This window comes from Catharus ustulatus, chromosome 31 (assembly GCF_009819885.2).
Source record: "Catharus ustulatus isolate bCatUst1 chromosome 31, bCatUst1.pri.v2, whole genome shotgun sequence".
NCBI lineage: Eukaryota > Metazoa > Chordata > Aves > Passeriformes > Turdidae > Catharus > Catharus ustulatus.
This window is the reverse complement of record NC_046251.1, coordinates 2620608-2646833: the sequence shown is the minus strand read 5'-3', so window position 1 is coordinate 2646833 and position 26226 is coordinate 2620608. Positions and strand designations below refer to the sequence as shown.

Below are 26226 nucleotides of genomic sequence, written 5' to 3'. Positions count from 1 at the left end.
GCAAGGGAGAGGACGAGGAGGCAACGCTGGTAACGCCGCTGCCGGTTTATTCCCTGCAGCCCGGAGCTTCAGCTACAAAAAAACCCCAAAAACCCAAAGGATGAGGTGCAGACAGTTCCCAGAACAGCCCAAAAACACCAGCCCCACCCTGGCAGCAGGGAGGGACTGGCCCCCAAACAGCCTCCAGAAGCTCCTCCGCTCCGTGGGAAAAGTGGGGAGGGGGACTGGGAGAACAGGGGGGATATTTTGGGATAATCCCAGTGCCAGTCTCTGCTTGTGGGCAGTCCTTGGGTTGCACAAAGAGCTGGGATAAGAACAGCCAGAGCAGTCCTGGCAGCCTTGCTGGTCCTGCTGTGACAAAGAAGGGCCAGTGGGGCCTCAGGCGAAGATGGTTTCCTCCCGCCGCTTCTTGGTGAGGATGGTGCCAGGTTTGTGCTGGGCATCGGGGTGGTTGGCCAGCTCGGGGGGGCACGAGGACACGGGGCTCTCCAGGATGGCCTGCTTGAGGTCGTAGAACACCGTGGAGTCCTCCTTGGTGAGGAAGGTGATGGCCACACCGCTCTTCCCTGCTCGGCCCGTCCGCCCAATGCGGTGGATGTAATCTGGAGGAGGAAAATGAAGGGCTCAGTGTGGGCAGTGCCAGGGTTGGGCACTCCCTGCAGCACCCAGTACCAGGACCAGACACTCCCTGGACACCCAGTACCAGGGCTGGGCACCCCACAGCCCCCTCGGTATGGAAGCACTGGGGCTGGGCACCCCACACACACCAGTACCATGGCCAAGCACCTCTCACACTACTGGTACCAGTACCAGACACCCCCTGCAGTCCCAGTAACCAGGACCAGGCATCCCCTGCACTCCCAGTACCAGAATCCCCCTGCACTCCCAGTAACCAGGACCAGGAACCCCCTGCACTCCCAGTACCAGAATTCCCCTGTACTCCCAGTAACCAGGACCAGACAGTCCCTGCACTCCCAGTAACCAGGACCAGGAACCCCCTGCACTCCCAGTACCAGAATTCCCCTGTACTCCCAGTAACCAGGACCAGACAGCTCCTGCACTCCCAGTAACCAGGACCAGGCAACCCCTGCACTCCCTGTACCAGGACCAGACAGCCCCTGTACTCCCAGTACCAGGACCAGACACCTCCTGCACTCCCAGTACCACAACCAGACACCCCCTGCACTCCCAGTACCACAACCAGACACCCCCTGCACTCCCAGTACCAGGACCCCCCTGCACTCCCAGAACCAGAACCAGGCACCCCACAGCCCCCTGAGTGTGGCAGCACCAGGGTTGGGCACCCCCCCACCCTCAAGAACCAATGCCAGGAACCCCCCCATCCCCCTGACACAGGCAGCACTGGGGCTGGGCATCCCCTACCCCCCCAGTACCAAGGCTGGGCAACCTCACAGCCTCTTCAGTGTGGCAAATCCCCCAAAGTCCCTCCAGTGCAGGTACCACCAGGGCCAAGCACCCCCAGCATGGGCAGCACATTCCCCACAGCCTCCCTGGCCCAGGTAGCAGAGGAGCTGAGCATCCCCTCCGTGCCCCCCCTGCCTCACCCTCGATGTTCTTGGCCATGTCGTAGTTGACAACCATGGAGACGTCGTGGATGTCGATACCACGTCCGGCCACGTCCGTGGCCACCAGGATGTCCTTGGCCCCGGCCTTGAGGTTGGAGAGGGCAAACTCTCGCTGCTCCTGGCCCTTGCCACCGTGCAGGGTGCAGGCATTGTACTGTGGGAACAAAGGGGGTCAGTGGGGGCACATCAGGGAGTCCCAGATGTTGTACTGTGGGGACATAGGAGGTCAGTGGGGGCACATCAGGGAGTCCCAGGTGTTGTACTGTGGGGACACAGGGGGTCAATGGGGGCACATCAGGGAGTCCCAGGTGCTGACTGTGGGGACAAGGGGGACAGGGCTCAGGGTGACCCCCCCAGCCCAAACTCACCCCCATCTTCTCCAGGGACTTGGCCAGCACATCGCAGCCCTTCTTCTGGTTGACGAAGATGATGATGGGTGGGTCGAAGCCCTGTTCCAGGATGGCCAAGAGCTTCTTCCTGTAGGAGAGAAAGACACAGTTGAGCATAGAGATGCTGAAGCACCCCACAGAGGGACCCCTTCACCCCCAAATCCCGTGCTCCCCACCTCTTCTCGGACTCTGACATGAGGAACACCTTCTGTTCCACCCTCTCGTGGGGTTTGCCGGCGGAGCCGATGTAAACCACGGCTGGGCGCCGGAGGTAACTGCGGGCCAGGCGCTCCACTGCTGGTGGCATGGTGGCCGTGAACATGACAGTCTGCAAGGGAATGGGGCAGTGAGGTGGGAATGTCCCCTCCCCATGGAGAAAGAATGGGCAGGGAACGTTCCCCCATGGAGCAGGAACATCCCAAAGTGAGGTAAGAAGGACTCTGATGAGGCAGGAATGTCCCCCCACTGCATATCCCCTTCAGTCAGTGAAGCAGGAATGACCCCAGTGGGGCAAAAACATCCCTCAATGGGTAGGAACAACCCTGGTGTGGCAGGAGCTTTCCCCAGGGAGCAGAAGTAACCCCCAATGAGGTAGGAATGACCCCAGAAGGGCAGGAATGTTCCCCCACAGAAAAGGAACATTGCCCATGGAGCAGTGACATCTTCCTGTGGGGCAGGATCCCCACAGGAGCAGAAATGCCCCTCATGGGACCAAAACGTCCCCTTGTAGGGTAGGAATGACCCCTCATAGGGCAGGAACACCTACTGTAGGGCAGGAAGATTTCACCACAGAGCAGAAATGTGATTCCCATTCCCTCAACCCTTTCCCCAAAAACCCAGTTTGTTTTTGTGACCCCCTCCTAGGCCCCCCCCTTACCCACACCCACCTGTCTGTACTTGTGTTTCCCAGACTCAAAGTTGGCCAACATCTTCTCGGGGTCCTCAGCCTCATCAGTGTCAGGTTTCTGGTTGGTGACTGGCATGTGCTCCAGGATCTTCTGCACGTCGGGCTCGAAGCCCATGTCAATCATGCGATCGGCCTCGTCCAGCACCACGTAGGTGCAGCGGCTCAGCACCAGGTACCGGTTCTCCAGCACATCAATGAGCCGGCCCGGAGTGGCAATGACGATCTGGGGGGGTCAGAGGGGGTTGGTGGGAGCAGCCCAGGGCTGAGCCACCCCCCTGAAGCCCCCTCAAGGCCCCCCACTCACCTCGCAGCCCATGCGGAGCCGGAAGCCCTGGTCCTCGCGGGAGATGCCGCCGATCACGGCCACGGTGCGGATGCCCAGGGGTTTCCCAAATTTGATGGTTTCCTCCTCAATCTGCTGTGCCAGCTCACGGGTGGGGGCCAGGATGATGGCGTAGGGCCCCTGGTCTGACTCCTCGATGCTGCAGCATGGCAGGATATGGTTGTGTCACTCATGGTGCCACACAGGTGTCCTACAGTGTCACCTCATCCCCTCCACCATGTCACCCTAACTCTGCCTCAATCAGTCTCCAGTGTCACCCTGTCCCAACCCTTCTGCGTGTCACCCTTCACCTCCACAGTGCCACCCTATCCCCTCCACCATGTCACCCTTAACCCTGCCTCAAACCCTCTGCAGTGTCACCCCACCACTCCACCACGTCACCCTAACTCTGCCTCAATCACTCTGCAGCGTCACCCTGCCTCAACTCCTCTGCAGTGTCACCTGTCATCTGCACAGTGCCATCCTGTCCCAACTTCCGTGCAGTGTCACCCCATCCCCCTCACTATGCCACCCTGTAACCCTGCCTCAACCCTTCTACAATGTCACCCTGTTACCCCATCCTGTCACCTGCACAGTGCCACCCTGTCCCTCTGCAGTGTCACCCCGCCACTCCATCATGTCACCCTATAACCCTGTCCCAACCCCTCTGCAGTGTCACCCTTCACCTCCACAGTGCCACCATGTCCCAACCCCTGTGCAGTGTCACCCCACTACTCCGTGTCACCCTGTAACCCTGCCTCAACCCTTCTGCAATGTCACCCTGTTACCCCATCCTGTCACCTGCACAGTGCCACTCTGTCCCAACTCCTCTGCAGTGTCACCCTACTACTCTGCAATGTCACCCTGTAACCCTGCCTCAACCCTTCCGCAATGTCACCCTGTCACCCCATTCTGTCACCTGCACAGTGCCACCCTGTCCCTCTGCAGTGTCACCCTTCACCTCCACAATGCCACCCTGTCCCAACCTCTGTGCAGTGTCACCCCACTACTCCACAATGTCACCTTGTAACTCTGCCTCAACCCCTCTGCAGTGTCACCCTTCACCTCCACAGTGCCCCCTGTCCCTCTGCAGTGTCACCTCATCCCCTCCACCATGTCACCCTAACTCTGCCTCAACCCCTGTGCAGTGTCACCCTTCACCTGCACAGTGCCACCCTGTCCCTCTGCAGTGTCACCTCATCCCCTCCACTATGTCACCCTGTAACCCTGCCTCAACCCTTCTGCAATGTCACCCTGTCACCCCATCCTGCCACCTGCACAGTGCCACCCTGTCCCAACTCTTCTGCAGTGCCACCCTGCCACTCCAGCCCGTCCCACGGGCAGTGTCCCAGCCCGCACCGGTCGATTTTGGGCAGGGTGGTGATCCACACGAGCAGTGGGATCAGGAACGCCGCTGTCTTGCCGCTGCCAGTCTCGGCCACGCCGATGATGTCCCGGTTCTGCAGCCCGATGGGGATGGCCTGGCGCTGGATCGGGGTCGGTTCCTGCCGGGGGGAGCAGGTTGAGAACAGAACTTCCCCTGTTCCCCCTCTCCAAATCCTTGATGATCCCTTTTTCCCCCTCCCCATCTCCCCCTCTCTGTGCCCACCTTGTATCCACACTTGTCAATGACCTCCAGGATGTGGGGGGGCAGGGAGGAGTCCTTCCAGGAGCGGATGGGATTTGGAATCTTGCCCCCCTTAGTGGTGATGCTGTAATCCTCACGGAAGATGCGCCAGTCCCTGTCTGTCATCTCGTCCAGCTTCTTCTGGGACCAGTGCCGGTCATCCCAGCGCTGCTTGGCCTCCTTCTTGCGCAGCTTCCGCAGCCGAGCCCTGCTCGGAGCAAGGGGAGGGAGGAAAGGGAGAGGGACAGGGAAAGCAGGGTGGGAAAAGGGGAGACGGAAAAGGGGAGAGGGGAGAGGAGGATGGGGAAAAGGGAGAGAGAAAGGGGAGAGGAACAGGGAAAGCAGGGTGGGGAAAAGGGAGAAGGGGATGGGGAAAAAGGGACGAAGAAAAAGGGAGAGGGACAGGGAAAGCAGGGTGGGGAAAAGGGGACAGGAAAAAGGGAAAGGGAAGAGGAGGATGGGGATGGGGAAAAATGGATGAGGAAAAAGAGATAAGGAAAAAGGAATGAGGAAAAAGGGAGAGGGACAGAGAAAGCAGGGTGGGGAAAATGGGACAGGAAAAAGTGAAAGGGGAGAGAAACAGGGAAAGCAGGGTGGGGAAAGGGGATAGGGAAAAAGGAAAGGAGAGAGGGGGATGGGGAAAAGGGAATAGGGAAAAGGGAGAGAGAGATGGGGAAAAAGGGATGAGGAAAAAGGGAGAGGGACAGGGAAAGCAGGGTGGGGAAAATGGGATAAGGAAAAGGGAAAGGGAAGAGGAACAGGAAAAGCAGGATGGGGAAAAGGGAAAGGGGGGAGGAACAGGAAAAGAGTAACAAAGTGATAAAAGAAGGAGAATAAAGGAAAAGGAAGTGGGAAAAATAAGAGAGGGAAAGGGGATTGGAGAAACAGAGATGAGTATTGGGGGGGATGAGGGAGGGGGACAAGGGCAAGGAAAGGGATGACAAAAGGGAGTGAGGGTAAGGAAGAGGAAGGAGAAAGGGGACAAGGCCCACCCTGTGCCTCAAAAACCCTTCTGCCAACTTCCTGCAGGACCCACTGCAGCCCAGCTCCACATCCCAGCCAAAACAAGCCAGCCAGGACCCCACACACCCCTCAGCACCCTCCCAGCTTCCCCAAAACCTCACTCCTCCTGCTCTTTCTCCTCCAGCGTCCGCCTCTTCTCCATCAGGTCCCCGTAGAACCGCGACTGCTCCCGTTTCTGCTGCTTCAGGTCGATGCCGGCAATGAAGCCACGGCCCAGCAGCTGCACCTGGTGCCTCTCCTTGTACCTGGAGCAGGGTAAGAGCGTCAGAAGCAGGGCTGGGAGCTGTCTTGCACCCTGCAGGGACACCCCCAGCCCTCAGGGCAGCCCAGCACTCACAGGGGGTTGTAGTCGATGGACGTGTCCTCTGATGCATCCCACTCGAACACGAACTTGCGGTCGTTGAGGTGCCGCGTGCGCCGGCGCTTCTTCACCCCGCCCAGGTACCGCTCCTGCAGGACCCCAGGCTCAGTGGGACCCCCCCCATCATCCCCTCAGCCCCCCCAGCTCAGCCCCCAGCCCTACCTTGATGGCGTGGAGCTCTTTGCTCTTATCCTTCTCCTCCCGGATTTTTTGCCTGCCCTCCTCGTCCTCGGTGCCGTTGGTCTCCCGCTCCATGCGCTCCCGGCGCTCCCGACGCTCGCGCTCCTGGGGGTCTTCTGGGGAGCAGGGGAAGGGGCTCAGAACCAGCACCCACCCCAAAGGCTAGGTGGGGGGCTCCAGGGATGAGCCCTTACCCAGCATCTTCCTGCCCATCTCCTGGAATTGTTTCCTCTTTTTCCTCTCCTCCTCCAGCAGTCGCTGCCGCTCCTCCACCTCCTGCTGCCGCCGCCGCAGGGCCTCAGCCTCCCGCTCCGCCTTGGACAGGAACTTCGGCTGGGATGGGAGAGAGGGAGCATCACACCGGGCCTGGCTGCTACCCCCGTGCTGCTGGGGGTCCCCTCAGCCTTCTCTGCTCCTTCCTGGGGACCCTCAGGACTCCCCTGTCCCTCCCAGGATCCCCCAGACCTCTCCACTCTCTCCCAGGGGTCTCTCTGCCCCCTCCCTGTGTCCCCCAACCCTCCTTTGGTCTCTCTGTGCCCCTCATCAGACCCCTCAGCCTTCCCTGTTCCCTCCCAAAGTCTTTCTGCTCCCTCCTGGGGGTCCATCAGACCTCCCCATGTGCCCTCCCTGGGCTGCCTGCCCTGCATACTCCCAAGTACCCCAACCCTCCCCGCTCCATCCTATGATCCCTCCCAGTGTTCCCTGGCACTCCCTGCTTCTTCCAGAGCTCCTCTGTATCCACAGGTTTCCCTGTTCTCCCCTGGAGTCCCCCATGCTGTGTCCCTGCAAACATCCAGACCCCTAGCAAAAGGAAGAAGCTCCTGTTGCTGCTCCTACCTTGGCTTCTGCCTCCTCTTCTGCCTTCTTCTTTGCCAGCAGCTCCTCCAAGGACAGTGGCTGTGCCTGGAAGTGAGGCCAGATATCAGCACCGCTCCCAGGGATGTCAATCAACCCTCTGGAACCATTCCCCAGAGACCTGGACCACCCTGGAGCACCATTCCCATCCAAGCCCTGTCCACCCTCTCCTCACTTTCTCCTTCTTCAGGGCATTCTCCTCCTCTTCCTCTGCTTTCCGTGCCTCCCGATCCTTCCGAGACTTGGAGTCCTTCCCTCTGCCCGGGGACAAACTTCCAAAGAAAACAGCATGGAATAAGACACAGCTCTGGGGGATCTCCAACCTCCAGGGGATTTAGGGGACAGCAGGAACCCCTCAAAAAAGTGACAGGACCCACCTGGATCGCTTCCTGTCCTTATCCCGCCGGTGCCCATCCTTGTCCCTGTCCCGATCCTTCTTGCTGCGGTCCCGGTCCCGCTCCTTGTGCCGCCGATCCCTGAGGAACGAGGGGATCACAGCACGGCCCCAGAGCCCTCACTCACCCTCTGTGGCGCTGTCAAAACTCCTCCCAAAAACCCAGGCAGCCCATGCCCCGCCTCACCTCTCTGTGGACTTGGAGCGGGACCGGGAGCGCGAGCGGCTCCGTCTCCGGTCCCGGGATCGGTGACGCTTGCGGTCCTTGGCAGGGGAGCTCTTGCGGTCCCGGTCCCGCTCCCTCTCCCGGTCAGGGGAGCGGGAACGTTTCCTCTCCTCCTTCACCGGGGATGCATCCCGATCCTTCTTGTCCGCCAGTTCTCCGGCCATCTGTAGGGAGGGGTCAGAGCGGGGGAGACCGGGAGGGTCGGGGGATGCAGAGGGAGCGCGGAGGGCTGGGAGGGAATTTGGGCTAAAGGGAGGGGACCCCACGGAGGGCACAGAGGGACCCCAAGAAAGCGCGGGGAGGACCGAAAGACGCCCGCGAGGGAAGGGGGAGACGCTGAAGAACCCAGGGAGGGAACAGGCAAACGCCAAAAAGAAGCAGGGAGAGCTGGGGAACCCGGGGAGAGTCAAACGGACCCTCTGGAGGGAGTGGGGAGGCCTGGGGGATTCCCGAGAGGGACCCCAAGAAAAAGTGGGAAGGGCTGGGGGGCACCGAAGAAAGAACGCAGAGGACGGAGGGACCCCAAAAGGGCACAGGGAAGCCAGGGGGTGGTGGTGTGAAGGTTTGAGGGACCCCAAAAGGGCACAAGGAAGCCGGGGACTGGGGGCGGGAAGGCCTGAGGGACCCCCCGAAAGGGCTCCGGGAGGCCCGGGGGAAGCGGCGCAACGGCGCTCCAGGCCCTGTCCCTGGTTCCCAGTACCGGGGCTCTGCCTGGTGCCGTGGCACCAGCGCTCTCCAGGCCCTGGGCCCCGAGGAGGTTTCCCGGGTGTTCCTGCAATGCCCCCGCTCGCTCCCGCCGCTCTCCGCTCACCGCCGCAGCTCCGGGTTCAGCGCCGCCGCGCAGCCGCCATGTCTGCCGGGCCCGCAGGGCATGCCGGGACGGTGCGGGACTACAGATCCCGGGAGCCCTCGCGTCACTGGACTACAGCTCCCGGCATCCCCCGCGCTGTCACAGCACCGCCGCGTCCCGTGATCCTTCCGCCGCGCGGCAGCTCCCCCCGCCCCACTGCAAAGAGTCCCCCGGAACGGTGTCCTCGCGTCCCTGAGACCCCGCATCCCGCAGAGACCCCGCCGCCCAGAGCATCCCAATGCCTGGAGGAATCCGAGTCAGTGTCCCCCATGTCCCTGCACCCCACAGGGGGGTCCCAGGCAGAGTCAGGGGGCAGCAGAAGAGGTGGGGGGACCCTCCCAAAGACACCCCACCCCAGGGATTTTGCCTTCTGCACCAGCACCCAGGGGTGACAGCACAGCCCCACGTCAGTGTCACCATCATCAGTGACACCAACACACCCCACCCCTCCCCTCCCAAAACCCTCCAAAAACCAGGGTCCCTCCCCAAAACACAGGGCCAGGCAGGGCTGCACGTAGGTAGGTGTTATATTTCTGATAATAAATAAGCTTTTTAATAACACTGACATGGAACAGAGACACCCCCCCAAAGACAGTCCATAAAACATCCCCCTCCCCCCTCCCCAACCCAGGGTCCCCCCAGGGCCAAGCAGCAGATGAGGGATGGGGTAAAGGGGGAGAAAACAGGATGAGTCCATGGATGAGTCCCATGATGTGCACCCCAAACCCCACAGGGATCCCCAGGACAGTGTCCCTGTGTCCCCCAAACCCCACAGTGACTATCCCAGGCTGATGTCCCTGAGGGTCTGGGCACCCCAAACCCCACAGGGATCCCCAGGGCAGTGTCCCTGTGTCCCCCAAACCCCGCAGTGACTATCCCAGGCTGATGTCCCTGAGGGTCTGGGCACCCCAAACCCCACAGGGACCCCTCCTGGGTTGATGTCCACAGGGTTCTGTGCACCCCAAACCCCACAGGGACTCCCTCAGGGTTGGGGACCAGGTGAAGACACCCCCCAGTCCCCTCCTCCCATGGGGACAGCCCCCCAGGCTGTGGGGCTGGCAGGGCAATGGTGCAAGGGGAGGGCAGCAGCCCCCCCATCCTCCTTTGGGGGGGGCTCCAGGGCCCTGTCCAGCCCCCCCACCCCATTCCAGGGGCTTGGGGGGGTGGTCCAAAGGTTTGTGTGTGGGGTCATTCCCTTCCCCCCCTTCACATGACGGAGCAGCTTTTTGCTTTTTCCTTCTTGAAGGTGGAGGAGATGAGCTCAGAGCGGCTGGGGAGGTGCAGGAGTCTCTTGGAGAGGCTGCGGGCGGGGCTGCGGGGGGGCTGCGAGGGGGCTTTGCTGAGACAGATGCCGGACACGGTCCGGAAGATGCTGTGGACGCTCTTCTCCGAGGTGAAGGCTGAGCATTCCAGGTATCCCTCGGCTCCCAACTGCCTGGCAGCCGCACAGCCCTGGGGGCAGACCCGCATCAGACCGGTGGGACACCGCAAATCCACTCCCACAAACACCGGGATCCCCCCAAACCCACCCCCACAAACACCGGGACAACCCAAACTGACCCCTGTGCAAACACTGGGATCCCCCAAACCCACCCCCACAAACACCGGGACAACCCAAATCCACCTCCACATCACACCACCAGGACACCCCAAACTGACCCCTGTGCAAACACTCGGATCCCCCAAACCCACTGCCACATCAGACCACAGAGACACCCCAATTTCATCCCTACAAACACTGGGATCTCCCAAACCCACCCCCACAAACACCAGGATGCCCCAAACTGACCCCTGTGCAAACACTGGGATCCCCCAAACCCAGCCCCACAAACACTGGGACACCCCAAATCCACCTCCACATCACACCACCAGGACACCCCAAACTGACCCCGTGCAAACACTGGGATCCCCCCACCCCACTGCCACATCAGACCACAGAGACACCCCAATTTCACCCCCACAAACACTGGGATCTCCCAAAACTCACCCCCACAAACACTGGGACACCCCAAACTGTCCCCTGTGCAAACACTGCAATCCCCCCAAATCCAACCCCACAAACACTGGGACACCCCAAATCCACCCCCACAAACACTGGGATCTCCCAAAACCCACCCCCACAAACATTGGGACACCCCAAAAAGAGACAGAGACCCCTGTGCAAACACTAGGATCTCCCAAAACCCACCCCTAACACCAGAGCACCAGGACACCCCAAACTCACCACCACAAACACTGGGACACCCCAAACTGACCCCTGTGCAAAGTGACCCCCACACCAGACCACTGAGACACCCTAAAATCACCACCCTAAAATCACCAGGACTCCACCAACCCCCACATCAGACCACAGGACACTCCAAACCCAATCCCTTGTGATTCTGCCAAACCCACCCCACAAAAATCAGATTTATTCTGGGGCCCACCCGACCTGCTCGTAGGAGATGGGCGCCTGTTTCTGGTGGGAGAGCTCCAGGAGGGTGCTCAGGTCTGTCCGTAGGTCTGTCTTGCACCCAATGAGCAGCACCCGTGTGTTGGGGCAATAATCCAGGATTTCTGTCTTCCACTGAGGGGTGAGGGCACAGAGATGCTCTCAGGGACAGGGGACCCCAAAACTTTGTCACCCCAGAGGGTTTGGGTGTCCATGTGCCAGCACACCCCAAACCCACAGAAATATCCCCAGGGCAGTGTCTCCACATCTCTGAACCCCACAAACACCACAGAGACCCACCCTGGGTCAGTGACCTCACATCCCCGAGCCCCCCCAACCCCACAGAGATACCCCAGGACAGTACTCTCATGTCCCTGAGCCTTTTCAACCCCACAGAAATATCCCCAGGACAGGACTCCCATGTCACTGAGCCCCCCAAACTCCACAGAGACCCCCCCCAGATCAATGTCCCCACATCCCTGAGCCCCCCAAAGTGATCCCCAAGGAGAATGTGCCCCTGCCCTACATCCCCAAATCCCACAGGAACCTCCCTCCCTGGTTCAGTCTCCCTGGGCACCCACAAACCCCATAGGGACTTCCCAGGACAGCGTCCCGACAGCTCTGAACCCCCAGAACCCTGATGGGACTCCCAGGTCGATGTCCCTGTGCTCCCCAAACCTCACAGAAACCCCCCCAGATCGAGTCCCTGCATGCCTGAGCCTCCAAACTCCACAGGGACCTCCAAGGACTGTGCACTCCAAACCCTGCAGGGATCATCCCAGATTGTTGTTCCCCTGCATCCTCCTGGGCTGGTGCCCCCACATTTCTGAGCCCCCCAAATCCTGCAGAGTCAGTGTCCCTGTGTCTGTGAGTCCCTGAAACCTCCCAGGTGACTCCCTGGGCTGGTGTCCCCACATCTCTGAGCCCCCTGAACCCCATAGGGTCAGTGTCCCTGTGTCTGTGAGTCCCTAAAACCTCACAGGTGACCCCCTGGGCTGGTGTCCCCACACCTCTGAGTCCCCTAAACCCCATGGGGACTCCCCTGGGTCAGTCTTCTTGTGTCCCTGAAATCCCCTAAATATCACAGGGATCCCCCTGCATCGGTGTCCCTGCATTCCTGGGCCCCCCAAACCTCACAGGTAACCCCCTGGGCTGATGTCCCCACACCTCTGAGTCCCCTAAACCCCACGGAGCCTCCCCTGGGTCAGTCTTCTTCTGTCCCTGAATCCCCTAAACATCACAGGGGTGGGGTGTCCTTGCATCCTTGAGCCCCCCAAACCTCACAGGTGACCCCCTGGGCTGGTGCCTCCACATCTCTGAGCTTCCCAAACCCCACGGGGACACTGTCCTGGGGCCTGAGCCCCCTCCCCACCTTCTTGGCTGCACTGTCGAGGGTCTCGGGGCGGCTGACGTCGAAGCAGAGCAGGACGGCGTCCGAGTCGCTGTAGCATAGGGGACGCACGTTGTCATAGTAGGGAGAGCCTGGGGGAAAAGGGGGTGTCACCGCTCAGCCCCCCCACCCCAGGGACCTGGGAAAAGGGGTCTGGCAAAGGGACACAGCCCCCTGTCCTGCCCAGGGTGGAGGCACAGCTCTAGAGACCCCCAAAAGGGACAGAGATTCCCAAAACAGACACAGCTCCCCTCCTGCTCAGGGTGGTGAGCAGCTCACAGCTCTAGAGAGCCCCAAGAAGGGCATAGGGACACAGTCCCCCAAAAGACACAAAGCCACTTTTTGCCTGCAGTGGGGTGCACAGACTCAGAGCCCCCCCCCAAAAAGAACAGAGCCCTCAAAAACAGACACAGCCCCACTTCTGTCCAGCATGAGGGGTTCACAGATCTGGAGAACCCCAACAGGGACAGGGGAGCAAACCCCTCTAAAACAGACACAGCACCTCAAAAAGGACAGGGGGACACACAGTTCTAGACACCTTAAAAAAAAACAAACCCTGTTCGTGCCTGAGGTGGGCACACCGAGCTCTAGAGCCCCCCAAAACGCACAGAAACCCCCAAAACAGACACAGCTCCCCCAAAAGGGAGAGACGGACACACAGCTTTAGAACCCCCTAAAAGGGACACGGCTCCCCTCGTGCTGGGGAGGGGGACACAGCTCTGGAATCCCCCCAAAACGCCACCTCCGTGCCCGCAGCCCATCAACGTCGCATCGCGCCTTCACGAGGCAGCGGGAAATGGATTCCGCGGTGTTTATGTAACAGCTCCCCCCCGCCCCCCATTTTGGGGAGCCCCGGCAGCACCGAGGGGTGTCGGGGTTGGGGGGGAAGCCGGAGGAGGGGGTGGCACACGCTGCCACCTCCCTCGGGGGCACGGAGCCACCAGCACCGCACCGGGGACTGCGGGGGACGCGGCGCAGGGGGTGAGGGAGGGGGGTCAGTGGGGTGGGGGGTTCCGGGATGCCCCTCCCCTCCACCCCCCCCCCGACCCCCCAAAGGCCTCGGAGGGGTTTCGCAGCCCAGACGCTCCGTGCACAGAATAGCAAAGAGGCTGCGCCAGCGCATCGCCATGGCAACCGGGGACCGGCGGGGACCCCCCCGCTCGGGGGGACACTGCAGCACCGGGCAGGGCTGCCCCGAACCCCCCAACTCTTTGGGGTGCCCAGGGAAGGGCAGCATCGGGGTCTCCCATCATTGTCCTAATTGACAGGCAGGGAGCATGCTGGACCCCACCCGGGGGGCGCAGCGGTGTGGGGATCCCCCCAAGGAAGGGGTTCAGCCTCATACACCCCCCAGTGTGTCCCTGGGGAGTACCTGCGACCCTCACCCCCAGGGATATGACCCTAGACCTGAAGCCCCCCCAGCACAGCCACCAAGCTCCCGTCCGCCACCGCAGGGACCACAAAACACCCCCGGGCTTCCCAAAACACCGAGAGCTCACCGGGGCCACCAACATCCCCCCACGCCCCGCGCTGCGGGTCCCCAAAACACCCTCGGGACGCCAAAACACCTCACTGCAGCCTCCCAGCCCCTCGAAACCTCAAACCACCTTCCCCAGCGAACAACCCCATCACTCCCTCCAGGGCAGCCCCCGTCCGCTCCCCCGGTACCGGAGCCCCCCGAACGTGCACCGCGCGTCTCCCCCCGGTACCGGAGGTGTCCCAGAGGCTCAGTTCCACCCGCTGCTCCTCGCTGGCCAGACACGCCGTGTAGTTCTCAAACACGGTGGGCACGTACGTCTGCAACGGCACCGAGAGCGTCAGCGCCCGGTCCCGCTTGCCGGTGCCCGCTGCCGGTTCCCGGTGCCCTGATCTGGGCTCACCTCGGGGTAGCAATCCTTGGCCAGCACCTGCAGCATGGCCGTCTTGCCGCACTGCACATCACCCACCAGCACCAGCTTGCACCGGGCCGGAGCGGCCGGTGCCGGCCTCCGCTCCCGCATGGCGGCAGCCGGCACAGACACCCCTACTCTCACCCACCCACCGCCCTGCGCCCCGCCGCCGCAGCTCCCTTATATATCCCGCGGCCCTAGGGCCCGCCCACGGCGGAGCCAGCCGGCCAATCACCGCTGGGAATCCCGGAGCGCCGACCAATGGCAGAGAGGCAGAACCGGCGGGACCCGCCCCGTGGGGGTGCGAGCGCGCTGTTGGCCGCCAGGGGGCGCCCGCGCGGGTCAGGGCGGAAGTGCGGCCGAGGCCCCGCCCCCGAGCAGAAGCGGCCGTTGCCGGGAGACCGGGGGGACGCGGGAGCGGGGCCGGCACCGGGGCCGGTACCGGGAACGGGACCCCAAAGCGGGGGGTGGGAGACCCCAAAGGCGGAGATGGGGGTGGGCGCTGGGGAAGCTGGGAAAGGAGGGGGGGGTGAGCCTAGGAGGGCTCCGCTGTGGATGGGCAGCGGGAAATGGGCCTTGGGGAGGGAGATGGGAAACAGGTCTGGGGGTCACTGTGAGGGGAGATGGGGATAAGCAGGGGTTGGTGGAGTCTGGGGGTACTCCCAAGTGGAGGGGGAGTTAGGGGTGAGCAAGGGGAAATGGGCTGGGAGAGCCTGGGGAGGGAGGTGGGAGTGGGCCCAAGGTTATGGCATTTGGGGGTACCCACAGTGCGGGGAGCTGGAGGTGGGCAGGGGGAAACGGGCCTTGGGGGGACCATGGAGGGGTCACCACAAAGACCCTGGGCCACCCCCCAACCCCTCCCACTGTGTCCCCTTCTCCAGCCATGGCGGTGCCCCGTGGTGCTCCCATGGCCCCCGCGGCGGCCGAGGGCGAGCTGCTGCTGCTGCAGAAGCAAGCACTGGCTGAGGAGGAGGCGGCCAAAGCCAAGCAGAATCTGCTCGCTCGCTTCCTGCAGGTCTGGGACCCCACTGCAGCCTCCCCCAGTTGCCTCCAAATTCCACCCCCCTAAGCCCCCAAACCACCTTTCCCCAGAAAATGCCCCCCTCATCCCCACCAGGGCTGGGGCTGCCCCTGTTCTACTGCACCCTTGGTTCCAGAGGCAGCCCCAATTCTCACTCCTGCCCCTTTCCCACCTCCCATGACCCCTCCACAGGTCAAGTTGACCCATGAGGAGCAGAGCAGCATGTGGGGTCTCCACAGAGTCCGCACGCTCTGGCGCTCGGTCCAGCGCAAGACCAAGGACCAAGAGCTGCGCCAGGACGTCGAGATCCTCAGTCAGACCTTCTCACGGGTCATGGACTGCAAGGATGGCGTCATTGAGGTGGCTGCAGGGCTGGCAGGGTTGGGGGGGTGGCAGGGGACACGCATGACCCCCCAAAAACTCCCCAGATGCTGGTCACGGACCTGAAGGATGCAGAGGAGCAGCAGAACCGAGCCCTGCGCAGCCACCTGCACCTCACCGACCAACTGCTGCACCTCCAGCGCTGCCGCCTGGGCTACCTGGAAGAGGGGTTTAATGCCCAGGTGGATGCCCTGAAGGCTGAGTTTGAGGCTGAGAGGTGTGGAATTTCAGAGGGAGAAGGGGAATGGGGGAGCAGTGGCACCTGTGGGCTCTTCTGGAATGGAGTTGAGCCCCTTGCCTCAATGGGACCCCTGCAGCCCTGACCTCTGTCAGGGAGGAAATCCCTTTGTCCTGCCATGTGTCCCCACAGAAGGACCATTCTGAAGCAGCAAGAGTGGGAAAGCTGCTGCCTGAAGGACATGGCGCTGGCCTCGGAGCAGAATCACGCCAGGAACGACCACGAGGCCTTGCTGAACTTCCAGAGCGCGCGGGACGACATCAAAAACCAGGCAGGGGGCACAAAGGAGCACGGAGGGGCTTTTAGGGATGGCAAGGGAGGTTTGGGGTGTAACCTGTGTGTCCCCAGTGCTGGCAGGACCAGCAGTACAGCCGGCTGCAGCTCGGGGCCAGGCTGGAGGCGCTGTGGGACCAGATCCAGAAGGCCCGGAGGAGCTACAACCAGGCCACAGAGAGGAAGAAGGTGGAGTTTGAGGAGCTGAAGAAGAAGTGTGAGAAGAGTTCCCGTGAGATTGACACACAGGCGGAGAAACTGCAGAAGCTCCAGGTTTTGGCAGGGTGCTGGGTGGTTGTGGGAGGGGGGTCACCTGCATTCCCCACTCATTTTCCGTGGAATTGTTGAGTTTGGAAAAGCCTCTGAGACCCATCAAGTCCAACCCAGGCTAAGCAGGGGCCTCTCCAGGGGTTTGTGGAGCAGCACATGGAATTGTTGAGGTTGGAAAAATCTCTAAGACCATCATGTCCAACCGTTCTCAGCACTGCTAAGGCCACCACTAAGCCATGTCCCCAGGGGTTTTCTGTCCATGTGTTTTCTGAGCATTTCCAGGGATGGTGCCTCCACCACTGCCCTGAACAGCCCATTCCAATGCTAGGCCACTCTTTCCAAGAAGGAATTTTCCTCAATACCCAACCTGCTGTTTCACCAGGAAATGGTTGCCACCACTAAGAGCCAGATTGCAGCTCACCTGCAGGAGAGCGAGAAGCAGAGCCAGCTCTTACGGGATGACAAGGAACTCGCCCTCCAGAAGCTCCAGAAACTGCGGGCTCAGGTCAATCAGGCCGGGATCACAGCTCACACCAACCTGGTCACGCTCACCTGCCAGTGCAGTGCCACTCTCAAGGTGCTGCAGCAGTTGGTGGAGAAGGTGAGTTGGGCAGTGCTGAGCAGGGATGTCCCTGTGCTCAGTGTCCTGCTGTCCCTTCCCACCTGCCCTTCCTGGCGTTCCCCCCCAGGCCCAGCGCATCCTGCGCCTGGCTGAGATGTGCCGCAGGCTGGAGACAGAGGAGGAGAAGGTGCTGCCTTTCTACCCCTCCTCTCTGGCTGAGTGGGAGCAGGAGAAAGCCCTCAGGGTCCTGGAGGAGATCCCTGATGAGCCCCTGGCACAGGTGAGGAGGCACCACCGCAGTCCACAGGGAATGAAGGCCGTGATTCTGCCCTGGGGATCACCCAGCTGGTGCTTGGGCAGGCTGGAGACCCCAGACTCTCCCCACTGCCTCCCCCCAGGCCATGAAGGACTATGTGGGGCTGGAGCGGTTCTGGCAGCGGTTCAACAAGGCGAAGCTGGAGGAGAAGGCGCTGGAGAAGGCACGGGAAGACCTGGCAAACAGGAACCAGGACCTGCGTAGGCTGCTCCAGCAGTACCTGGCAGGGGCTGCAACCAACCAGAAGGTGGTCAAAGACCCCCAACCCCTCCTCACCATCAAGCAAAAGCTGCATCCCCAGAAATGAGCCCCACGTTGTGGGGGAGCCACACTCAGGGACCCCAAGAGCCTCTGGGGAGGGGTCCATCACCCAGAGATCCCATTCCTGGTTCCACCAGCTCCAGCTGATGCTCCCTGGCAGATCAGGGACCTGCCTGGTGTTTGGGGACTCCAGGGACTGTCACTGCTTGGATATGCCTTAAAAGAGCAAAACTGCCTGAAAATGTGCTCCAGGGTCTTATTTCTGGGATTCATTAAGTCTGTCACCTCCTGCTCAGGTCTGACACGACCCATCCAGGCTCTGGAGCAGGCAGGGACCTGACGGGTGCACAGCCCCTTCCCACTGCTCTGTGCCCATCCCTGTCTCAGGAAGACCAGCCACAGATGATGAGGGGAAGGTTTTATTTCTTTTTGGCTTTGTTCCTCTTCTCCTCCTTCTGCTTTTTCTTGGAGACCTTGGGACTGCTGGCCTTGCGGTACAGGTGGAACCCAATGAGCCCCAGCAGTGCTGGCACCAGCCCCAGGCACAGCAGTGGCACCACCTCGTTCACAACCTTCTGCCAGTAACTGGCTCGGGACAGCCCCACCAGCTCCACCTCGAACTTCAGCACTGCATCACCTGCAAGGAGAGCACAGCCTGAGTGGGGGCCCCACAGAGACCCCACGGGCACCCTGAGGGCTGCACTCACCTGGGATGGTGGGGGGGGATCCCCGCTTGCCATAGGCTAAGTGAGGGGGAATGATGGCTCTGCGCTTCTCCCTGCCACAGTGAGAGCGTTGCTGCCACAAATCGTGGTGGGGGACACTGTGGGGGGACACTACCCACCCCCATGTCCCCCATCCACACTTACCCCACACACATGTCCAGCAAACTCTGCTCTAGACCTGTAACAGAGTGGGATGAGGGTGAGTGGGGCTGGCTGGGGTTACCCTCGTTACCCCCCTACCCCCCTCTCCCTGAGCCCCTCACTCACCAGGAATGACTTGGTGCTTGCCCAGCTCCACCTGGAGGGGGTCCCGGCTGAGTGAGGAGTCAATGATCCGGCCATCCTCCAGGCTGCCCTGTGGGGGGCACGGCCACAGTCACTGCCATGGTCACCCCTGGGGACACAGCCCTGGCACTTCCTCTATGTGGCTGCCAGCGTGTTCCCAGTGCTGCTGTGGTGCTGATCCCAGTCCCTGTGCCCCCCGTGCCATCCCTGTGCTGATCCCAGTCCCTGTGGCCCCCCGTGCCATCCCTGTGCTGATCCCAGTCCCTGTGGCTCCCCCTGTGCCATCCCTGTGCTGATCCCAGTCCCTGTGCCCCTCTGTGCCATCCCTGTGCTGATCCCAGTCCCTGTGCCCCTCTGTGCCATCCCTGTGCTGATCCCAGTCCCTGTGCCCCTCTGTGCCATCCCTGTGCTGATCCCAGTCCCTGTGCCCCTCCGTGCCATCCCTGTGCTGATCCCAGTCCCTGTGACCCCCGTGTGCCATCCCTGTGCTGATCCCAGTCCCTGTGGCTCCCCCTGTGCCATCCCTGTGCTGATCCCAGTCCCTGTGCCCTCCTGTGCCATCCCTGTGCTGATCCCAGTCCCTGTGGTCCCCCCGTGCCATTCCTGTACTGATCCCAGTCCCTGTGCCCTCCCGTGCCATCCCTGTGCTGATTCAGTCCCACTACATTCCGTGTCACTCTGGGACACCCTCACGAGTCCCAGTGCCAGGGTCATCCCAAGGTAATCCTCGGACTGATCCCAGTGCCAGCCATGCCCGTACTAGGGTTGTCCCACGCCAGCCCCAGTGTCATCCCTGTGCCACTCCCGGCGCCACCCAGAGCCCGTCCTGTGGCTGTCCCCATGCCAGTCTCAGTAGCACCATCCCCTTGTCCAGCCCAGCGCCGTCCTCATGCCCACCCCGGTGCCACCCCTACGCTCAGTCCGGTTCCACCACGGTACCGCCCCATTGCCCACCCTGGTACCACCCCCGGTACCGCCCCGGTGCCGGCCGAGGTCCCCCCGCCGGTGCCGGTGGCCCCCGCCCCGCCCGCCGGAGCGCAGTGCTGACGTGTTCCTCCCGCCGCCCGCCCGCACCGTGTAGTGGATGTGCACCGTGTCCCCCGGCGCCGACAGCTCCGTGCAGCCCTCGGGAGGGGGCACCTGCAACGGGGAGGTCACGGGGAGCCGGGACGGGGCCCCCTCGCCTCGGGATCCACGCACACCCCTCGCCCACGGGTCCCCCCAGCGCTCCGAGAGCCCAATTCCCACCCGGGCCCCCTGTCCTCGGTGCGCCGCGTTCCTCCGCCACAGTCCGGTTCTCCCGGTGCCCTCCCATCGCAGCCCGATCCTCCCGGTGCCCCGTGGCTTCCCCCTGGCGCAGCCCGGGCCTCCCGGTGCTTCCTTCCCGCCGACCCGTGCCCAGGCCGGGCTCCCCGGTGCCTCCCGAGCAGCACCATCCCGCCGGTGCCCCGTGTCCCGCTGGTGCCGCCGTTCCCTGCCGGTCCCGCCCCGGTCTCAGCTCCCTGCCCAAGGGGCCGCGTGGCTCCCCGGTGCCCGGTGTCTCCCGCGCAGTCCCGGTTCCCCCGTCCCCCCCGGAGCTCACGATCGTTTCCAGCCGTAGCTCCCGGGTGCCGGTTTCGGTTTCGCTCTCGGTGGCGAGGGAGAGCGGCGGCGGCGGCAGCAGCAGTGCCAGGAACAGCAGCGCGGCGGGGAACGGCATGGCTGGGCTGGCGGCGGAGGAACGGGGACCGGGACCGGGACCGCCCCCCACCTCGGGCCCCGCCCCCGGGACCGCCCCCACACCGAGACCGGCCCCGGGACGGGCACCCGCAGCTTCTCCGGGCCCCAGCGAGTTCGGGGACAGGAGGATGCTCAGCACCAGCCGCTGCCTCGGTGCCCGGTGCCACGAAGGCGCCTGAGCTCCGTGGGCAACCCGGCGGCACCGGGGTCCGCCCCTGCCCCGGGGACCGTCCCGGCGGCTTCGGCCCACACCGAGCGGTCAGCGTGGGGGTCAAGGCGGAGGGTCTGAGCGGGGGTCCGGACCTGGGGATGCGTCCCAGGCACCGCTTGGGTGCAGCCCCGGTGTCCTGGCGCCGCCAGTGCCAGCAGGCGGCAGCACAGCCCGGGGAAACCGGCACCCACCGGGGCCCAGGACCCCTCCCCGGGTCCAGAACCCTTCTCCAGCACCCGACGGGTGCAGGTCATTCCTTCTCCTGGCACTTCCCCAGCTCTTCCAGCTCCGTCTGTGCAGGACAAGGGAAGTGGAGCCCCGAGCCCGGGCTGGCTGGAGCTCGGAACCTGCCCCAGAACCCCCGTCCCTATCTCTGGGGATACACAGCCCCTAGGGCAGAGCTGGGAACACAGGGAATCCCCCGGTCTGGCGGGATCACACCGGCACACGGAGTGCAGCCTGGATCTCCTGCCCCGTGTCTTCGGGGATGGCTTCATTGCCGGCACTGGTGTCACCGGACCCGGTGCAGCTCCAGGATGGTGACGACGTTGACGCCGGGTGCAGCTCCCGGACGACGGCATCGGCACGCCGGCCCCACCGGCGCACCCACATACCAGCCTCGGTTGCCGAGAGGTGGGGAAGCCGGGCTGGCGGCTGGGCCCGGGGCGCTAATGGGATTAGGGGCGCCGGGTCAGCCCTCGCCACACAAAGCCGTCGGTCCAGCCGGTGGGAACGCGTTGGTGCCGGCTCCGCTGCTCCCACCCACCGGGGAGCTCCGGGCATCCACACTGCAGCCCCCCGAGGCAGCTCCCAGAGCCTCGGTCATCCCCATTTTGGTTCCCCAGTATCATCTCCACGGCCCCCAGCCCACTGTGAGGCACCGGTCACCTGCACTGGAGCTCCCCCATGTCATCTCTACAGCCCTCAGCCCCACTCCAGGCCCTGGTGCTGGTTCTGCAGCTCCCACACACCAGGGAACCCCCACCACAGCCCCCTGGTGTCACCGACATGGCCAACAGCCCCCCAGCCACCAACGCAGAGGGGACACAGGGATGGGATGGCAGTGCTGGCCCCAAATGTGACTTAGTCCCCCATAACCCATGCGGGGGGTGTGGCGGGGGGGGCCAAGTCCCACTCGCGCCCATCCCAGCACTGGCACCGTCCCCACGCCCCAGCTGGGATTAGCGCTAATGGGATTTACCATTTCATCCAATATTCCCCTAAAGATGAGCCTGGGAAGGGAGGGGAGGGAGCCCTCACCCCCTGCCAGCCCCACCTCACCCCCCCTGCCCCGTTAAGCTCTTTCTAATTAAAGCCAGCCCTGGGCTGTCCATCACCGTCCCCTCCACGGGACCCCCACGCTGGGGGGGCTGCGGAAGAAGAGACGAGGGGCAGCACTACATAAAACATGTTTAATATCCAAGGGGGGGGTCAGGGGAGGTCACCCACCGTCTCAGGCGCAGGGGGCTGGAGGGGGGAGGGCTGAGAACACACGTCCCTGGACAGGGCAGAGCCGCAGCGACACGTCACACCAAGCACAGACCAGGGGTATAAATACGGTGCTGGGGAGGAGGGGGCACAGTACGGGGTGGAGGGTGGGGGGACACTGTCCGTCCGTGAGGGGCAGGGACATACAATCACTATGCTGGCATGGGGTGGGGGGCAGGTGACCAGGGCAAGGAGGGGGGGCATGGCCAGGGGGACCACAGGGGTCCTGGCAGCCCTGTGCCCCCTCCTCTGCAAGGGTCACGCTGCGGGGAGGAGACCTGCCTCGAAGTGACATGGGGGGGCCGGGGACGTGTGGGATGCCCGGGGGGGGCACACGGGGCCGGGAGGGGGTGCTGGGAGGGAGGGGGACATGTATAGTCCCAAATCCCCCCCCATGGCCCTGCTGCCCCCACATTTGGTCCAGAGGAAGGCGAGGGGTGCAGGGACATGCATGGGGATGGGGTGTCCCCGGCTCCCCCAGGCAGGGCAGTGCCGAGGTGGCCCCCCCAGCCCCCATCCCACCCTCCCGGGGCTCTGCCCCTGCCCCCCTGGGCGTTATATAGAGCTCTAATTCCACGCACGCACACACGAGATCCGAGGGGAACCAGGGGAACCCCAAAAAAGGCGAAAAACCCCACAGCAACCGGTGCCAGAAGAAAGCAAAACCCAACCGGGGCAGGGAGGGGGCGGCCGAGGGGGGGCCCTGGCACGGCCCGGGGGGCCGGGGGGGCACAGGGGGACCCCCCCTCACTTCTTGTTCTTGAGCTGGTTGGCGAGCCAGTCGAGGCCCTCATAGAGCCCATCCCCGCTGGTGGCACAGGTGGCCTGGATGTACCAGTTACGGTGGCGCAGGGAGTGCAGCCCCAGCTTGTCCGTGATCTCTGCTGCGTTCATGGCATTGGGCAGGTCCTGGAGCAGACAAGAGATGTCACACAAGGGGCCTGATGCTGCAGGAATGGATAAAACCCCTCCACGGGGGCTGGCACCAGCCCTGATGCCATAGGCACAACTCTGCCACAGGGGATCATCATCAGCCCTGATGCTACAGGAAGGAGCAGGGAATGGGAGACACCAGCCCTGGCACCACAGGGATAACCAGAGGGCCGTTAAAGACCAGCCCTGGTGCCATGGGACAGCTCTGGGAGCCACCACCATCCCTGATGCCACAAGGAATGACACGGTTCTGTCACACAGCCTTGATACCACAGGAAATTCTACACCAGATAGCTGCCCTGACAGCCTGGAGATGTCTCAGCGCCACCACAGGGCCCTCCCACCCCCAGACCCACCTGCTTGTTGGCGAAGACGAGGAGGACGGCGTCCCGCAGCTCATCCTCCGCCAGCATCCGCATCAGCTCCTCCCGCGCCTCGTTCACCCGCTCCCGGTCGTTGCTGTCCACCACGAAGATCAGCCCTGGGGAGAGGAGCGGCCACTGACAGGGTGTCTGTGGCCACCCCACTCCCCAGTCCCCTCCTGGCATCCCCTGAGACACCTACCCTGGGTGTTTTGGAAGTAATGCCTCCAGAGGGGCCGGATCTTGTCCTGCCCACCCACATCCCACACGGTGAAGCTGATGTTCTTGTACTCCACTGTCTCGACGTTGAACCCTGTGGGGAGCGACAGCGGAGGGAAACTGAGGCACGGGGAGCTGCCAGCCCCTTCAAAGGAGCCCTGATGGGGAGCGGTGTTTGCTCAGTGCCCCCCCAACCCCACCCACCGATGGTGGGAATGGTGGTGACGATCTCCCCCAGTTTGAGCTTGTAGAGGATGGTGGTCTTCCCAGCAGCGTCCAGCCCCACCATCAGGATCCGCATCTCCTTCTTCCCAATCAGGCTCTTCAGCAGGTTCCCGAAGATGTTGCCCATGGTGACGGTGGCGCTGGCTCCGAGGCCGGATCCTGCGGGGGCATGGGGCAGGCTGGGGGAGGCCCTGAAATCTGCAGGGGTGGAGCTGAGGGGTCCCCCGTGTTTGGGGGGGGTTGCAGGGATTTGGGATCTTTATGTCCTGGAGGGATGCAGGGTTTGGGGGGCCCCAGGCAAGGGGCTGGGGAGGGGGCCGCACACTGTATGGGGGTGTCTCTGTGTGCAGCTCAACATGGGGGGCGGCAAAGATGGGGATCCTGAGCGCCCCCGCTGCACCCTGCAAAAGGACAGCCCAGGGCGCTGCACTGGGGAGAAACTGAGGCAGGGCTGTCGCCCTCCTCTTGGGGTCCTGCCCCACCGGACCAACCCCTCCTCTACACCATGTCCCCATCACCGCAGCCTCGCCGGAGGGGGAGGCCCCCATCGCCCCCCCCGGCACCGCAGCGCGACCCTTCCCCCGCACCGTGCGCAGCCCCCGCGCCCCCGGGACCCCCGAATTCACCGTTCCCCCTTTTTCCCACCCCCCCATCGCAGCGCGCCCCCAAACCACCGCCTCTCCACCCCGCACTGCGCCGCCCCCCCTTGCGCATTGCCCCCCGCCCCCGCACGCCGCACCGCACCGCATCCCCCCCCCCGCCCCCGGTACGACCCCCAACCCGCCGGGGCTCCGCACCCCCGCCGCTCCGGGCACCCCGGCACGCGCTGCAGCCCCCCCGCGCCGCTGCGGTACCGAGCCCCCCGTGCCCCCCCCCGCACGCCCCACGGCGATGCCCGCGCCCCACATCCCCGAGCGGTGCGGCCCCCCGCACCTGGTGCCGGTGCCGGTGCCGGTTCCGCCCCCGCCGCCGCTGACTCTGCACCGCTCCCGCCGCCGGAAGCGGAGGCCCCGATCGCGCCGATCTCGCGAGAGCGCCCGGTGCCCCCCCCCCCCGCCGCCCCGCACCGCTTCCCGCAACTCACCCCCCCCCGGGACCGGGGGCGCGCGCGGAGAGCGGCGGGGGGGGGGGGGGGAGCGGGGGGTGCAATCGCGAGAGCCACGAGGCGTTACCATGGCAACGCTGCAGCAGCGCGGGGGGGACGCTCTGAGGGGGGGTCCCCGTTTGCGTGTGTCCCCCCCGCCATGAGCCCGTTCCTAGAGGCACCGAGACCCGCACCGGGACCCGCACCGAGATCCGTACCGGGACCCGCACCGGGGGGGCCGAGCGTCCTCCGGAGGGGAGCTGCACCGGCGCGGCGGGATGGGGACATGGGGACAGCGGGGTCCCGCGTCTTCCCCCCGCCACCATGAGCACCGGGAGGCTCAGTCCCCACTGGGGGGGTCCCTGTGCTTCACAGGGGACGGGGACCCCAACAGGGGACAGGCTGAGCACCCCCGCACCGTGCCGGTATCGTTGGTACGGAGGCCGTCCCGGTGCTCGCAGGCAGGGCAGGGGTCGGGAGCTCGAGCGGGGGGACCTGCGGGTGCTTCCCACGTCCGTCTGTCCCCGTTGTCCGCCTGTCCGTCCCTGCTCGATGACACGGGACAAGACGAATTCCCCCTGCTCCCGGGCAGCCCCGACGGCTGCGGGAACTGTTCCAGCGGCACCCCAGGACCGGGGGGATCCCGAGCATCGGGCTGCCGGGCCGCCCCGGGTTGCGGCAGAGGGGATGGGGGGAACGGGGGCTCGGGGCAGTGGGCAGGGACTACGAGGACCGGAGGGTCCCAGGATGGAACTGGGGAGGCGAGGGCCGTGATTGCGCCCCACCGCTGGTGGCACAGCCCCGGGCAGGGCCCTCCCAGCCGCGCCCCGGGGCCTCCCCGTGGCCGCTGACCTCAGCCCCGGGAGCCCCGACGGGGCGGAGGCCCGAGGGCGTGGACACGGCCCGGCCCGGCCGGGAACCGGGGCGGGGGAGGCGGGAGCGCCGTGCTGGAGCAGACCCCGGGTCGGCCCTGGGCTCCTCCCGGGCCTGGGGAAGGGGTGCGGGTGGGTGCCGGTGCGAGCCCCCCACCTCCGCCGCCGTCCCGGGCTTTGTCCGTCCTTGAATTAAACTGGTGAGCGGCGGCCCCGGGCCGTGACGGGCGAGCGGGGCTAATCCGGCCCCGCATGACTGGTCCGGGGAAACCGCGGAGGGGGGATTACCCCCCCCGGTTCCCGCCCCAACGGGGGACTCAGCTCAGGCCCCCCGGCCCGTCGGGCCCCGCA

At 64.0% G+C, this 26226-nt stretch overlaps 5 protein-coding genes across 9 annotated transcripts; 1 reads left to right on the top strand and 4 right to left on the bottom strand.

Annotated features, from left to right (window-relative positions):
• Positions 1–30: 30 nt before the first annotated feature.
• DDX23 (DEAD-box helicase 23) lies at positions 31–8745 on the bottom strand. 3 transcript variants are annotated; one of them, XM_033083180.2, is made up of 17 exons: positions 8682–8745; positions 7832–8034; positions 7628–7726; positions 7426–7522; positions 7233–7298; positions 6590–6728; positions 6378–6511; positions 6192–6304; positions 5956–6099; positions 4814–5039; positions 4564–4709; positions 3187–3364; positions 2863–3105; positions 2152–2303; positions 1955–2063; positions 1566–1740; positions 31–602 (listed from the first exon to the last, which is right to left on the bottom strand). In XM_033083180.2, the coding sequence occupies exons 2-17, from the start codon at positions 8032–8034 to the stop codon at positions 379–381; spliced, it is 2448 nt and encodes an 815-aa protein (XP_032939071.1). In that variant the 5' UTR covers positions 8682–8745; the 3' UTR covers positions 31–378. The 3 variants fall into 3 exon arrangements, with proteins under 3 accessions (XP_032939071.1, XP_032939073.1, XP_032939072.1); XM_033083182.2 differs by having other exon boundaries at positions 6378–6508; XM_033083181.2 differs by lacking the exon at positions 8682–8745 and adding an exon at positions 8571–8664.
• Positions 8746–9229: 484 nt separating this feature from the next.
• On the bottom strand, positions 9230–14583 carry RND1 (Rho family GTPase 1). Its single transcript, XM_033083256.1, has 5 exons — positions 14422–14583; positions 14251–14338; positions 12524–12633; positions 11152–11286; positions 9230–10172 (listed from the first exon to the last, which is right to left on the bottom strand). The coding sequence occupies exons 1-5, from the start codon at positions 14539–14541 to the stop codon at positions 9927–9929; spliced, it is 699 nt and encodes a 232-aa protein (XP_032939147.1). The 5' UTR covers positions 14542–14583; the 3' UTR covers positions 9230–9926.
• Positions 14584–14831: 248 nt separating this feature from the next.
• Positions 14832–18006, top strand: CCDC65 (coiled-coil domain containing 65). 3 transcript variants are annotated; one of them, XM_033083214.1, is made up of 9 exons: positions 14832–14897; positions 15312–15445; positions 15644–15811; positions 15880–16049; positions 16203–16341; positions 16419–16616; positions 16996–17214; positions 17303–17455; positions 17574–18006. In XM_033083214.1, exons 2-9 carry the CDS (start codon positions 15314–15316, stop codon positions 17796–17798), a joined length of 1404 nt encoding a protein of 467 aa, XP_032939105.1. In that variant the 5' UTR covers positions 14832–14897; positions 15312–15313; the 3' UTR covers positions 17799–18006. The 3 variants fall into 3 exon arrangements, with proteins under 3 accessions (XP_032939105.1, XP_032939103.1, XP_032939104.1); XM_033083212.1 differs by having other exon boundaries at positions 14838–14868; XM_033083213.1 differs by having other exon boundaries at positions 14848–14925.
• A 149-nt stretch (positions 18007–18155) lies between these two features.
• Positions 18156–20523, bottom strand: FKBP11 (FKBP prolyl isomerase 11). The gene is made up of 6 exons (XM_033083258.2): positions 20345–20523; positions 19837–19902; positions 18745–18832; positions 18622–18655; positions 18460–18530; positions 18156–18389 (listed from the first exon to the last, which is right to left on the bottom strand). Exons 1-6 carry the CDS (start codon positions 20459–20461, stop codon positions 18172–18174), a joined length of 594 nt encoding a protein of 197 aa, XP_032939149.1. The 5' UTR covers positions 20462–20523; the 3' UTR covers positions 18156–18171.
• A 1567-nt stretch (positions 20524–22090) lies between these two features.
• ARF3 (ADP ribosylation factor 3) lies at positions 22091–24957 on the bottom strand. Its single transcript, XM_033083259.1, has 5 exons — positions 24853–24957; positions 23899–24078; positions 23678–23788; positions 23470–23594; positions 22091–23089 (listed from the first exon to the last, which is right to left on the bottom strand). The coding sequence occupies exons 2-5, from the start codon at positions 24044–24046 to the stop codon at positions 22928–22930; spliced, it is 546 nt and encodes a 181-aa protein (XP_032939150.1). The 5' UTR covers positions 24047–24078; positions 24853–24957; the 3' UTR covers positions 22091–22927.
• Between the last annotated feature and the right edge of the window lie 1269 nt (positions 24958–26226).

Excerpts from the sequence above, each read along its gene's own strand:
- CCDC65 (XM_033083214.1), top strand. The coding sequence starts at position 15,314 with ATGGCGGTGCCCCGTGGTGCTCCCATGGCCCCCGCGGCGGCCGAGGGC. Across the intron at positions 16,342-16,418 it reads GGGACGACATCAAAAACCAG|TGCTGGCAGGACCAGCAGTA; the intron begins GCAGGGGGCACA and ends GTGTGTCCCCAG. Across the intron at positions 17,215-17,302 it reads TGCAGCAGTTGGTGGAGAAG|GCCCAGCGCATCCTGCGCCT; the intron begins GTGAGTTGGGCA and ends GTTCCCCCCCAG.
- ARF3 (XM_033083259.1), bottom strand. The coding sequence starts at position 24,046 with ATGGGCAACATCTTCGGGAACCTGCTGAAGAGCCTGATTGGGAAGAAG. Across the intron at positions 23,595-23,677 it reads TTACTTCCAAAACACCCAGG|GGCTGATCTTCGTGGTGGAC; the intron begins GTAGGTGTCTCA and ends TCCTCTCCCCAG. Across the intron at positions 23,090-23,469 it reads TCGTCTTCGCCAACAAGCAG|GACCTGCCCAATGCCATGAA; the intron begins GTGGGTCTGGGG and ends TGTCTGCTCCAG.
- DDX23 (XM_033083180.2), bottom strand. The coding sequence starts at position 8,034 with ATGGCCGGAGAACTGGCGGACAAGAAGGATCGGGATGCATCCCCGGTG. Across the intron at positions 3,106-3,186 it reads GGCTCCGCATGGGCTGCGAG|ATCGTCATTGCCACTCCGGG; the intron begins GTGAGTGGGGGG and ends TGACCCCCCCAG. Across the intron at positions 1,741-1,954 it reads AGTCCCTGGAGAAGATGGGG|TACAATGCCTGCACCCTGCA; the intron begins GTGAGTTTGGGC and ends TTGTTCCCACAG.
- FKBP11 (XM_033083258.2), bottom strand. The coding sequence starts at position 20,461 with ATGCCGTTCCCCGCCGCGCTGCTGTTCCTGGCACTGCTGCTGCCGCCG. Across the intron at positions 19,903-20,344 it reads AGCTACGGCTGGAAACGATC|GTGCCCCCTCCCGAGGGCTG; the intron begins GTGAGCTCCGGG and ends TCCCCGTTGCAG. Across the intron at positions 18,656-18,744 it reads CAAGCACCAAGTCATTCCTG|GTCTAGAGCAGAGTTTGCTG; the intron begins GTGAGTGAGGGG and ends ACTCTGTTACAG.
- RND1 (XM_033083256.1), bottom strand. The coding sequence starts at position 14,541 with ATGCGGGAGCGGAGGCCGGCACCGGCCGCTCCGGCCCGGTGCAAGCTG. Across the intron at positions 14,339-14,421 it reads CCAAGGATTGCTACCCCGAG|ACGTACGTGCCCACCGTGTT; the intron begins GTGAGCCCAGAT and ends GTGCCGTTGCAG. Across the intron at positions 11,287-12,523 it reads TCGACAGTGCAGCCAAGAAG|TGGAAGACAGAAATCCTGGA; the intron begins GTGGGGAGGGGG and ends CTCACCCCTCAG.